Source organism: Hyaena hyaena, unplaced genomic scaffold, assembly GCF_003009895.1.
Source record: "Hyaena hyaena isolate Hyena2069 unplaced genomic scaffold, ASM300989v1 scaffold_213, whole genome shotgun sequence".
Classification (NCBI taxonomy): Eukaryota; Metazoa; Chordata; class Mammalia; order Carnivora; family Hyaenidae; genus Hyaena; species Hyaena hyaena.
Window position 1 is genome coordinate 1,794,879 of NW_024080843.1, and position 14,769 is coordinate 1,809,647.

The 14,769-nt window shown below is 38.5% G+C and overlaps 1 protein-coding gene across 2 annotated transcripts in view; it reads right to left on the minus strand.

The window, feature by feature from the left end:
* The window catches only part of MCCC1 (methylcrotonoyl-CoA carboxylase 1), a 67,930-nt gene that overhangs the window by 43,192 nt on the left and 9,969 nt on the right, over window positions 1-14,769 (minus strand). For both annotated transcript variants that reach the window (XM_039242338.1, XM_039242337.1), the window contains exons 5-7: window positions 7,326-7,447; window positions 6,297-6,444; window positions 6,084-6,205 (exon numbers count right to left, since the gene is read on the minus strand). In XM_039242338.1, the coding sequence (XP_039098269.1) occupies window positions 6,084-6,205; window positions 6,297-6,444; window positions 7,326-7,447 (392 nt within the window). The remainder of the gene's footprint in view (window positions 1-6,083; window positions 6,206-6,296; window positions 6,445-7,325; window positions 7,448-14,769) is intronic.

Below are 14,769 nucleotides of genomic sequence, written 5' to 3' on the forward strand. Positions count from 1 at the left end.
GCAGAAGACATGAACAGACACTTCTCCAAAGAGGACATCCAGATGGCCAACAGACACATGAAACGATGCTCAGCATCCCTCCTCATCAGGGAAATACAAATCAAAACCACACTGAGATACCACCTCACGCCAGTCAGAGTGGCTAAAATGAGCAAATCAGAGAACTCTAGATGCTGGCGAGGATGTGGAGAAACGGGCACCCTCCTACACTGTTGGTGGGAATGTAAACTGGTACAGCCCCTCTGGAAAACAGTGTGGAGGTTCCTCAGGAAACTAACAATAGAACTCCCCTATGACCCAGCAATAGCACTGCTAGGAATTTACCCAAGGGATACAGAAATGCTGAGGCATAGGAGCACATGTACCCCAATGTTCATAGCAGCACTCTCCACAATAGCTAAAACATGGAAAGAGCCTAAGTGTCCATCAACAGATGAATGGATCAAGAAGATGTGGTTTATCTATACCATGGAATACTACATGGCAATGAGAAACAATGAAATCTGGCCATGTGTAGCAACATGGATGGACCTTGAGGGTGTTATGCTGAGCGAAATAAGTCAGGCAGAGAAGGACAAATACCATATGTTTGCACGTATAGGAGGATTAGGAGGAACTTAACGGAGGACCATGGGGGAGAAGAAGGGGGGAAATAGTGGGGGAGAGGGAGAGAGGCAAACCATGAGAGACTCTTGAATGCTGAGAACAAACTGAGGTCAGAGAGAGAGGGAGATACAGACTCTGAAACAGGCTCCAGGTTTTGAGCTGGCAGTCAGCATAGAGCCCGATGCGGGGCTCGAACCCATGAACCGCGAGATCACGACCTAAGCGAAAGTCGAACGCCTAACCGACTAAGCCACCCAGGCGCGCCAAAAAAATATAAATTATTAAAAAGAAAAAAAAAGCAGGAAAGTTCCTGTAAATGTATTGTTTCAGCACAATAGCTCATTTCTGTTCCTTTTTGTTCACCACATGAAGCCACTTCATTAAACACTTCGAAGACTTTGGTTTCTTGATATACCATTTCTACTGAATGCTCGATTTAAAATTGTCCAAATTGTCCAACACATTCTAACAAAATAATAAGCTGATTTCTTCTTTTTGCATCTGCCTTCTTGAGTTTTCTTCTCCTTTTCATTTACCTTTAAGCTATCATCACCAATTTCTGGCTATTACTGGACAAATGTTGTCTGCAAGATCAATTAGGAAGAGAAAAATAAGTATTTTCTTTTACCTTTACTCATTCCTTTTCTAACGCTCTTTCTTTCTTTCTGGAGATCCAAATTTCTGACCTGTATCATTTTCCTTCTCTCTGAAGAACCTCTGTTATCATTTCTTACAGGTCAAGTTTTGTTTGCCTAAGGAAGTCTCTCTCCCTCATGTTTGAAGGATGGTTTCACTAGACACAGAATTCTACATTAGAGTTGTTTTCTCTTTCAACGCTTTATAAATATTTCACTCCACCCTATTCTTGGTTAAGCCTGATATATTTATCCTTGATTCTCCCCTTATGATTTTTTCTAAGATTTTTTATTTGTCTTTTGTTTCCTGCAGCCTGAATAGGATTCAAAAATGTTTTGATATTTATCCTTTTTCGTGTCCTTTGAGCTTCCTGGTGCTATGGTTTGGTTTTTGGAACAGTAGAAAATTTGGTAATTTTGGAACACTTCTGGTCATTATTACTTCAAATATTTCTCTTGCTTTCTTTCTTCTCCTAGTAGCGTTTAAGTAATACACACATTAAATTTTAAAAAAATTGTCCCACAGTCCTTGCACATTATGTTCTGTTTGTTTTCATTCTTACTTTTCTTTGCTCTTCAATTTGAGAAGTTTCCACTGACATATGTTCAAGGTCACTGATGCTTTCCTCAGCTGTGTCCAGTCTACTGAGGAGTCCATCAAATGCATGCATTCTTATTTCTGTTACTGTTTTTGATTCCTAGAACTTTTTTTTTTTTTTTTACTTTTCTCTTAGTCTATCTCTCTGCTTATAGTTCCCAAATGTTCTTGCATGTGGTATGCTCAGCCCACTAGAGTCCTTAGTATATTAATCAGTTACTTTAAACTCTGTATCTGATAAATCCAGAATTTGTGGTTCTGATGTTTATCTCCTAGTACTGTGCTTTTCCTTGCCTTTTAGCATGCTTTGTACTTTTTTGTTGTTGTTGTTAAAAGCTGGACATGAGGTATCACATAATAGTAAATGAGCAAACACAGACCTTTAATGTAAGACTTAACAGTAACCTAGCTAGGAGGCTGGGTTTAATGTCTGCAGTAGCTTGTAGTACCAGAGACTTGTTTTTTCTAGTGTCCTTATTTCATTTCTCTTGTTGTCTCTGACTATGAACTCTTCTTAAATAGAGTCTATGTCTTGCAGTTCTTTCAGTTGTAACCCCATTATTAACTGGGGACCTGGTGACATGGTAACAGGGTGTGGGGGAGGGAAAGCATTCTATAATCTAATGATTAAATCTCAGGATTTTATTTCATGTCTATCTTTAATCTCAGTCTTTTAGTGGGCCTGTATCTTTGTGTGCTTCAGGTGTCTATGCTCATGAACACCATCTATCTATCTATCTATCTATCTATCTATCTATCTATCTATCTACTTATCTATCTACTTACTTACCTACCTACCTACTTTTAGAGTAAGCTGTACACTCAATGTTGAGCCTGAACTCACAACCCAGAGATCAAGAGTCCCATGCTTCACTTACTGAGCCAGCCAGGTGCCCCGAGAATGGATTCTTAGCATTTTTTCCTTTCTTTACATAAGACAGGAAAGCTAAAAGGGGGTTAGAGTTGGCTAATTGCCCTTCCCACAGGTCAGAAAAGGTGCTGGTAAAATTTCTCTTGGAGAGCTGGCCTTTGTTAGGGAGAACAGATCACTCTGGGCCTGTTTCAAATGGTTACTATTCTCCTTCCTCTGTCCCTAAACAGGAGGGAATTTTTCCTGGGTTCTCACTGTGAGAACCTGGTGTTCTTGAAGGAAAACTCATGAAAATTCAGGGTTCTCTCAACACTGGACCTTTGAGGAGTTTCTCACTATCAAGCTAGTCCACATCTAGATTCCAGTAAATTACCAAAATCCCCACAGAAGTGTTCCTTTCAGTTTATGGGTGCAACAGCTTCTGCTCTGGGTGAGTGGACCTTGGTGCCATCCAGATTTCAGGGTGGTGGTCTGCCCTGCAGCCCCAACTCTCTGATGGGTCTAACATTCATTGATTCTCATTTGGTTCAGATTTGAACTTGCTTTTTGGATATGAGTGACAACTTCCAAACTCGTTACATGTTGGAAACGAATGGTTTGCTTTTCAAATTCAAACTGTAAAATTTTACTTCTACTGACATTCCCTTCTCTGTTAGCTGCTCCAGGGAAAGAGACACTGTAGCAAGGACTCCAGGTTTTCAAAGGAACACACACCAGCAGGACAATGCAGCTTTTTTCTGAGTTCTCAGAAGTTAGAAATACTTATTCCTTTGGCTGCTTATAAGAGAAATGAATGGAGGATCTGTGTTCTATTATGATTTCTGTAGTCTTCAGATTGCTTTTGTGATTTTCGTTTTTCCAGTAATCCTTTTCTGTGCTGCTTTATCTAACGTAGAGACTCTGCAGTGCCGTGTGTGAGAACCAGGAGGTGCACCAAATCCCAGCTGTTCCAATTCAGCCACTGCTGAGATCTGGCTACATAGACAGAGATGGCTGGAGTCAACCAGGAATGCCTTGATATTTTCTCAGAGTTCTACAGTTTTTATTTCCCTAGCTACATTTTTAATCCATCTAGAATATATATTGAATACAGGGGCGCCTGGGTGGCTTAGTCGGTTAAGCGTCCGACTTTCGCTTAGGTCATGATCTCGCGGTTCGTGGGTTCGAGCCCCGCGTCGGGCTCTGTGCTGACTGCCGGCTCAGAGCCTGGAGCCTGTTTCAGTCTGTGACTCCCTCTCTCTCTGACCCTCCCCTGCTTGTGCTGTCTCTCTCTCCTAGAAGTAAATAAAACATTAAAAAAAAAAAAAAAAAAGATAGTGATAGAATATATATTGAATACAAAATGAGAAAGGAACCTCATTTCTTTGTTTATCCTCCAAAATAGTACACTTTGAAGACTGTTTTCTATCCCAGCCTTTCAGATAAATTCAACAGTTCTGAGCAGATTTATAAAACATCTTGATATCTATTTTCCTCAGTGATAAGCACCACCTTGACAATTTCTGGCACTCAACAGGTAATTATTTAGCAGGATATAAAATAGTACAGTTTTCATGATATTGAATTTTTATTACTAGAAAATATGTAATAAACATATACAGAAATACTATTACTCATATTAGGAGAATGAGATTATGAGTGACTTTGTTTTCTATCTTCTGTATTTTCCATGTTTGTAATGTGGAAATTTATATTTATTTATAATAATAGATTATACAATAATATAACAAATATAAATACAGTAGTGTATAAAATTGCAAAAAATATTATTATCATTGCCTGTCATGAAGAAAGTAGCATGCCAGGTGATATTCAGGGGAAATAAAAAGAAACGTACTACCAGATTGTTGATTCCCAAGAGCTTCCAAGCTGTTGGACGAACAAACTACAATGTGAGGTAATATAGAGCTAACATTTCACATGCAAAGAATTTACATCTTCAAAAACTGTTGCAGGCATTGAGTTATGGTCACTGAAATGGCTAGCTGACGGCTCCACAATTCTAGCTCAAGAGGATGCCAGTTTGGATGGTCAGCCCATTCTTTTTTGAAACATATTGTAAAAGCGAGCCCTCAACTGACCTTAGATTTTCCTCCAGTTGTGCCTTACTTTCCACTAACAGGTGGCATACAGTGCACTCTCCTACTAATCAACTGGCCTATTTTGAAATTGACGTTTGTTTTTACTATCAAACTCTAAATGAATTTAACTTAGCATGCCATGTTCAGAGACAATTCGAAGTTTTGTAGCACTTGAAACAAAAACAATTTGGGGGCCATCTTTAAGAATACAAAATTAGGTATAAGATCTTAGAAGAGGCTCACACAAAGAAAGGGCCTGAAACTTCAGTATATTACCTTCAAGGTAAGTCCCTCTCTGTTTATGGTTCCCAAGTTAATTATTCTTTATAGTGTCACTTGACCCACAGGTTTTATATACAAATATATAATTACCACAAAATCTTAACCAATACATGTGAAAACAAAATTCCAGAATATAAAAAAATTAGAAATTCACATGGCATTTATTATAGCAGTACCTACAGAAGCAGTTTAGTGCAGTGGCTTAGAGTGTGAATTCTGAATTCAAATCCCAGCTTCACCACATCCCCGCTGGGAGACCTCAAGCAAGTCATATGACCACTCTGTTCCTCAGTGTCCTCACCTGCAAAATAGGAATAGGCCTACCCACAGGATTGTTGCAGGAATTAGACAGAATTAGGACAGTAAGATTACAAGTATTTGTAAAATGCTTTGAATGTGGCAAACGGTAAGTGCAATATAAGGGTGAGGTGTTAGTATTATTTGTTAACATATCACTTATAATTCAATGCAGGTATCTATTTCTGAACATCTCAACGGATGCTTATAGAATTCTGTAAGACAAAAATTTCCTACAAGAATCTTTTTTTTTGGAAAAAACCCTAAGTTCTATCAACAAGAAATGGACTGAATAAATTAATGGTACATCAATATCATGGAGCCATTAAGCCCAATAAAAAGAATTAGGTAGATCTATATTTACTGACACAGAAAGATGGCTATGATGTAATATTAGCATATAATACTATGTAAGATTCCATTCACTTCACTTATGTATGTAGTTTATATTCCATTGAGTATATATAGCCACCGTTGGTGGAATAGTGGTGAGCATAGCTGCCTTCTGTGAGCATATGTATGAATATTTCTATTCATTTGGAAAATACCTGGAGGAATGCATACCGCACTACACTAACTGGTTACATCAAGGGGTGGAGGTGGGGAATTTAATGTACTTATGTACTATTAGAACTTTATATTTTATATAGTTTGCATACATTTCTTTAAAATTTAATTTTAAAAATTGGAGTCGGAAAAAATGCTAAACTCACCTTGGCGTGTCCACAAACTTCTCAATCAGCATAGCATCATCGTCGAAAGACTTCTTAGCTTCTCTCCGTGCTGATTCTAACTGCTCTTGAAATTCTTCTTCAGATCTAACGATCCTCATACCCTAAGAAGGCAAGATAACAGTTAAGACTGCAACCTAAATAAAACAAAGAAGACTATCCTGAAATGAAAAACACGAGCACGCACAATCTTACTTTTCCTCCTCCACCACGGACGGCTTTAATCATGACAGGATAACCTATTCTCCCCGCGTGCTCCCTCAGGCACTGATCGGACTGGTCCTCGCCATGATACCCCTCCACAACAGGCACTCCCGCAGCAGCCATTATGGATTTGGATGTGCTTTCAAATAAAAAAGAGGAGGTGCCTCAATTCTGTGATTATTTCATACAAGAGAAGCACAAAACAGCCCAATCTGCAAAATACAATGGAACTTTTAAAATAAAATATTTCAGAGGTAAAGAAAAGACTGCCAGGGGCGCCTGGGTGGTTCAGTCGGTTGGGGGTCTGACTTTGGCTCAGGTCATGGTCTTGCAGTCCATGAGTTCAAGCCTCCATCGGGCTGTGCTGACAGCCCGGAGCCTGGAGCCTGCTTCAGATTCTGTGTCTCTCTCTCTCTCTGCTCCTCTCCCATTTGCACTCTGTCTCTCTCTCTCAAAAATAAATAAACGTTGGGGCGCCTGGGTGGCTCAGTTGGTTAAGACTCTGACTTCGGCCCAGGTCATGATCTCACTGTCAGTGGGTTCGAGCCCTGCATCAGGCTCTGTGCTGACAGTTAGCTCAGAGCCTGGAGCCTGTTTCAGATTCTATGTCTCCTTCTCTCTCTGACCCTCCCCTGCTCACACTGCCTCTCTCTCTCAGAAATAAATAAAACATTAAAAATAAATAAATAAATAAACAAATGTTAAAAAAAAAAAAAGCCGGTTGTTATTTAAAAAAAAAAAAGACTGCAGTCTAAGACAACAAATATTAACACAAATATTAAAATATTAGTTTTCCTGGGATAACTAGGAATCCAGTTTTTCATGTGATAACTCATCCCACCTTGTTTTTAATACCCCAAACTAATCCATATATTGATTAGAAACGCTAATTAGCTGAACATTTCTGTACCAGATAAACAATGTAAACCCCTGACAAACCAAGGTTAGAATTACCATGTCTATTATAGGTAGACCATTTCAAACTTCCTCTGGTTATATTTAAAAGATATAAACTCATACCTCTTTATACCCATGTCTCTAATTGCGGATGAAGGGGGACCTATAAAAATAATTCCTTCTTGTTTGCATAGTTCGGCAAATTCCATGTTTTCTGAAAGAAAACCGTATCCTGGATGGATAGCCTAGAAGTGAGAACAGAAGGACAAACTTACTAGCACTCCACTGGCCCACTGTGATGCAGGTGATGTCATATTCCTCTGGGGAAGCCTCTCCCTACACTGGTGAGAAGTACACTACGGGCACTATCAAGATCTGTTTCCGAAGACATATCTGAGACACTCAAACTAAAGTTCTGAAGACATACTTGAACCGGAAAAATCTATACTTCTTTTTATTGTGGTAATATAGACACAACATAAAACTTAACGTTTTAACCACTTTTGTGTCCAGTTCAGTGGCAATAATGGACATTCACAATACTGTGCAACCACTACCACTATTTCCAGAATGTTGTCATCACCCAAACAGACTCAGTACCCATTAAATATTCATTCCACCATCCCTGATAACCTCTATTTTACTTTCTGTCTCTATGAATACCCAGTCAAGGTACCTAATATAAACGGAATTGTATAACATTTGTCTTTTTGTGTCCAGCTAACTGCACTTAGCATTATGTTTTCAAGGTTCTTCCATGTTGTAGCATGTTTCACAATTCTGTTCCTTTTCATGGCTGGATAATATTACTGTATGTTCCACATTTTGTTTGCCCATTCATCTTTTGATGGACTTGTGGACTGTCTCTACCTTTTGCTTTTGTGAATAACACTGCTATGAATATTGGTGTACAAGTACTTGTTTGAGTCCCTGCTTTAAATTCTTTTAGGTATATAAGTCAAGTTGTTGGATCATACAAAAGAACCTGTATTTTATTTTTTTACATGTTTTTAAAATTTATTTTGAAAGAGAGCATGAGCACAAGCAGAGGAGGGGCAGAGAGAGAATCCCAAGCAGACTCCGCACTGTCAGTTCATGGAGCTCAAACCCACGAGACACAAGATCATGACCCGAGCCCAAATCAAGAATCAGATGCTTAAGTGACTGAGCCACCCAGGCACCCCTCAAATTGGTATTTTAATTATACTGCTATTAGGATAGAATTTCAATGAATATTTGCAAGCAGGAGTAAAGGGCTCCAGAGTAGCAATGCAGGAGTGTGGGGGTAGGGTGTGGGGGATGGTGTTGTTCACTATCTCCATATAAAGCTGGCCTGGAACTGAAACCACGGTACCCAAAAGCTGAAAGGAACACACTAGCACAATAATACCTCCTTTGTCTTCAGGTCACCATCTGCCAATGTCACCTTTCCAGAAAAAAAGCTAAGCGGCAAACAAAAAGTCATATATTAAAGTCTACGTATACTTTAGTGAATAAGGACCTTCTTAGAGGTTAACCTTGTAACTTACTCGGAATTTTAAGAAATGTATTTATCTGGTTTTCTAGCCCACAGAAGAGGAAAATCAGTACCTGAAGAACAATAAGATTCCTAAGAGCAAACATATAGCAAAAAGAGAAGATACGTAGGAAAGCAAAAAGCAGGCTAACATGATTCAGTGAGGGATAAAGCAACTTTCTCTCCAACCTCAACAGCCCTGATAGCATTTTTGTCCTTCAAAAATAGTAAGTATATATAATAGTTATAACCACGAAGATGTCAAAAGAAAAAAGCACAGTCAACAGTGTTTCAAAACAGATACATTCAAAGAATAGTTATGTATTAAAATTAAAGGAGTACACTACAGATATCTGGAAAACTCACATGAACAGAAAAACACACATCTTAGTGACAGCAAATAATAAAACCCTAGGTAAAGAATAAAATGCAAGATAATCACATTTTAATGTCAGTTTGATGTCTTTTTTTAATGTTTATTTAAAAGCAAAAATGAGAGAGAGAGAGAGAGTACACACATGCACATATACTAGCAGGAGGGGAGGGGGAGAGACAAAGGGAGAAAGAGACTCTCAAGCAGGCTCCACACTTTAAGTACACTCGGACTCGGGGCTTAAACACATGAACTGAACTGTGAGATCATAACCTGAGCCAAAATGAAGACTTGGAAAGCCACTCAGGCACCCCCCCAAGTTGGAGGTCTTTTAAACCAAAGTTCAATTTTACTAATTTTATATGAAATACATCAAATATTATTTATGAGGCAAAGTGAAACAGATCTACATCCCAGTCCTCCCTGGATTTTTAACAGCTTTTTGTTTTTAGGCATGATTTACAATACAGAGCATTCACTCATGTATAGTTTGACGAATTTAGCAAATTTATACAACTGTGCAATATTACTATAATCCAGTTTCAGAACACTTCGTCACTTGAAAAAGTTCCTCTGTGCTTTTACGCATAATAGATTAATCCTGCTCCCAGGACCAAGCAACTATTGACCTGATTTTTGAGCTCTTGTAATTTTGCCTTTTTTTAGAAATCTCATATAAATGGAACCGCATAGTACATAGTCTTATGTATCTGGCATTTTTTAACTAATGTTTTGTGGTTCAGCCTTGCATGCATTGGTAGTTCATTTCTTTTTATAGATCTTTTTACATTTGTTTATGCACTGAATGGATATCCCACATTTTGTTTATCGACTCATTTGGATTTTCCCAGTTTTGGACTATTTTGAATAATGCTGTTATGAACACTCATGTACAAGTAAGTCTGTGTGAACATATATTTCATTTCTCTTGGGTAAATACCTCGGAGTGCAAGCAATTGTTGGGTCAAAATATGATAAGTATATGTTGAACTTTTTAAAAACCAGTCAGTTTTCTAAAGTAGTTGTGCTATTTTGTGTTTCTACCAGCAATGTATGATGGTTCTAAGTTTCTCCATATGCCTGCCAACATGAGATATTACCAGTCTTTTTGACTTTAGCCTTTCTATTGTGTACATAGTAGTACTGCATTCTCCTTTTTATTTAATTTATCTTATTTTTTGTGATATAAAACATCTTCATTGACATGTAACTGATATGCCATAAACTTAGCCAATCCAACAACTTTTCTTATTATTCAGAATTATGCAATCATTACCATAGTCTAAGATACTTAAGTAAGATCTAATAATGTAACTTTTCATTACCCTAAAAAGAAACTCCATGCCTTAGCAGTTATCTTCCATTCCCTACATACATCCAGCCCTAGAGAGCCACTAATCTACTTTGTTTCCAGAGATTTGCTTATTTTGGACATTTCATATAAATGCAATCACATAATACATACAGTATTCAGTGACTGGCTGTTTTCACTGAACACATTTTCAACATTTTTTAGCATGTTATCAGCACATCATTCCTTTTCATTGGTGATTTTAGGTTTATCTGTTGGCGTATAAATATCCAATTGTTCCAGCACAATTTGTTGAAAAGATTATCCTTTCCAGTGAATTACTTTACCACCTTTGTTAAAACCTGATTTGACCACATATGTATGGGTTTATTTGGGGAGTTCCTACTTGGTTGCCGACTATATTTATTCTTCTGATAGCATACTGTCTTGATTACTGTAGCTTTATAATGCGTTCTGAAATCTGAGAGTCTAAACTCTATAAATTTATTGTATTTTCAAGATTGGCTTAACTATATACTAGACCTTTGGGCTATTTTAGGACCAGCTTGTCAATATCGACCAAAAAAGCCAATTAGGATTTTGATAAAGGCTACCTTAAATCTACAGACCAATTTGGAAAGAACTGCCATCTTAACATATTGATTCTTCCAATGATATATCCATCCACTTATTTAGAACTTCTTTACTTGCAAAAATGTGTTATAGTTTACATGCATAGGTCTTCAACTGATTTTGCTAACTTTATTGCTAAGTATTTGATTTTTACTAATGCTACTGTGAATACTGTTTCCTTAATTTCATTTTCAAGGTGTTGTTAGCCTCCTTTCTTCTGAACAGATACTTAATTCAAGAGAACTCTGATGAACTAGATACTCTTTCTCTATGACTAAAAAGAAAGGCAGCTGTTTCCTTACAAAAATAAAGTCCAACCACATATTATGGGAATGGCCTCAAGAAATTTTAGCTAATTTATCTTAAGAACAATTTAATATATCGAGATCACAGAATTCTTGAACATTTGAATATATTAAAAGGGAAAACTCAACAACACTCCTATAACCAGGGAGCTGACTTCTCTCGCCATCAGGCATGTATTTAGCTGTCAATTTACTCTAGTGGGTCACATGATTGTAAGCCAGTTTACATCATTCATTCCATAGTGCTAATATGCCTTTATCAGTAAAGATAGACACTGTTATCTCCTACCCTTAAGTCTCTGCCAAAATAATTTATTCCATGCTTTTAGTCTGCAACATTTCTGCTGTGCTTGTTCAAGGACATTTACAGATCCAAGTTGTTGCTGTTGGCTCTGTCTTCAAGCAGAAATGAGATATGCCCTTCCCATGGTGGAGAGAACACGTCATACTCTTTATTTTTTACATTTATTTTTTTTTTAATGCTTATTTATTTTCAGAGAGAGCAAGAGAGCAAGCGAGAGAGGGACAGACAGAGAGAGGGAGACAGAGAGTCCCAAGCAGGCTTTGCACCACCAACACAGAGCCCGATGGGGGGCTTTAAGCTCACAAACTGTGAGATTATGACCTGAGCCAAAATCAAGAGTTGGACACCTAGTCAACTGAGCCACGCAGGCACCCCTCCGTTATTTTTTTTTTTAAACAGTCTTCACACCCAGCATGGAGCCCAACGTGGAGCTTGAACTCATGACCCTGAGATCAAGACCTGAGCTGAGATTAAGAGTTGGATGCTTCCCTTCTTAATAAAGACTCTAGAGAAAGTTGGGATAGAAGGAACCTACTTAAACATCATCAAAGCCATCTATGAGAAGCCTTCATATAACATCATCCTCAACGGGGAAAACCTGAGAGCTTTCCCCCTGAGATCAGGAACACGACAGGGATGTCCACTCTCACCACTGTTGTTTAACATAGTGCTGGAAGTCCTAGCATCAGCCATCAGACAACAAAAGGAAATCAAAGGCATCAGAATTGGCAAAGAGGAAGTCAAACTTTCACTCTTCGCATATGACATGATACTCTACATCGAAAACCCGACAGACTCCACCAGAAGCCTACTAGAACTGATCCAAGAATTCAGCAGAGTTGCAGGGTACAAAATCAATGTACAGAAATCGGTTGCATTTTTATACACCAACAATGAAGCAACAGAAAGAGAAATCAAGAAACTGATCCCATTCACAATTGCACAAATAACCATAAAATACCTCGGAATAAACCTAACCAAGGATACAAGAGATCTGTATGATGAAAACTATAGAAAACTTATGAAGGAAATTGAAGAAGACACAAAGAAATGGAAAAACATTCCATGCTCATGGATAGGAAGAATAAATATAGTTAAGATGTCATTACTACCTAAAGCACTCTACACATTCAATGCAATCGTAATCAAAATTGCATCAGCATACTTCTCAAAACTAGAACAAACTATCCAAAAATTTGTATGGAACCACAAAAGACCCCGAATAGCCAAAGTAATACTGAAAAATAAAACCAAAACGGGAGGTATCACCATCCCAGACTTTAGCCTCTACTACAAAGCTGTCACCATCAAGACAGTATGGTATTGGCACAGAAACAGACACATAGACCAATGGAACAGAATTGAGAACTCAGAAGTGGACCCAAAAGTATACAGCCAACTAATCTTTGACAAAGCAGGCAAGACTATCCAATGGAAAAAAGACAGCCTCTTTAACAGATGGTGTTGGGAGAATTGGACAGCAACATGCAGAAGAATGAAACTAGATCATTTTCTCACACCATGCACAAAAATAAACTCAAAATGGATAAAGGACCTGAACGTGAGACAGGAAACTATCCACACCCTAGAGGAGAAAGCAGGAAACAACCTCCTTGACCTCCACCGCAGCAACTTCTTACTTGACACATCCCCAAAATCAAGGGAATCAAGAGCAAAAATAAATGACTGGGACCTCATCAAGATTAAAAGCTTCTGCACAGCCAAGGAAACAACCCAGAAAACTAATAGGCAACCAACGGAATGGGAAAAGATAGTTGCAAATGACATATCAGATAAAGGGTTAATATCCAGAATCTATAAGGAACTCACCAAACTACATGCCCGAAAAACAAACAACACAGTGAAGAAATGGGCAGAAGATATGAACAGACACTTCTCCAAAGAGGACATCCAGATGGCCAACAGACACATGAAACGATGCTCAGCATCCCTCCTCATCAGGGATACACAAATCAGAACCACACTGAGATACCACCTCACACCAGTCAGAGTGGCTAAAATGAGCAAATCAGAGGACTCTAGATGCTGGAGAGGATGTGGAGAAACGGGCACCCTCCTACACTGTTGGTGGGAATGTCAACTGGTGCAGCCCCTCTGGAAAACAGTGTGGAGGTTCCTCAGGAAACTAACAATAGAACTCCCCTATGACCCAGTAATAGCACTGCTAGGAATTTACCCAAGGGATACAGAAATGCTGATGCATAGGAGCACATGTACCCCAATGTTCATAGCAGCACTCTCCACAATAGCTAAAACATGGAAAGAGCCTAAGTGTCCATCAACGGACGGATGGATCAAGAAGATGTGGTTTATCTATACCATGGAACACTACATGGCAATGAGAAAGAATGAAATCTGGCCATGTGTAGCAACATGGATGGACCTTGAGGGTGTTATGCTGAGCGAAATAAGTCAGGCAGAGAAGGACAAATATCATATGTGTGCACGTATAGGAGGATTAGGAGGAACTTGACGGAGGAACAAGGGGGAGAAGAAGGGGGGAAATGGTGGGGGAAAGGGAGAGAGGCAAACCATGAGAGACTCTTGAATGCTGACAAAAACTGAGGACTGATGGATGTGGGGGGGAGGGGGGATGGGCATGGAGGAGGACACTTGTGGGGATGAGCACTGGGTGTTATGTGGAAACTAATTTGACAATAAACTATTTGTAAAAATAAATAAATAAATAAAATAAAATAAAGGATAACATTTGTCATTCAAAAAAAAAAAAGAGTTGGATGCTTAACCGACTGAGCCACCCAGGTGTCTAGAGTCTGAAATTTCTGATTAAATAATGTCTTCCCTTTTCTCAAAATGCAGGGCAACAAAGTTCTACTGCTCAGCCTGCTCTGGTATAGGGCTGGAAGTCAGGAGACTCTTGTTTAATCCTGTTTCTTCCAGTGGTAAGTTTTGCTTTTAAAGTACCTGGGGATCTTAATAAAAATGCAAAGTATGCATAAAAATGGTTTGGGGTGAGGCCTAAAAGTCTGAATTTCTACAGAGCTCTGAAACAATGCCATGGACCACGCTGTGATTAGTGAGACTAGATGATTTTGGATAGCATGTAAATTTCTGTGCATTAGATTTTACATTTGTAAGATGGAGGTAATAATACTATATCATA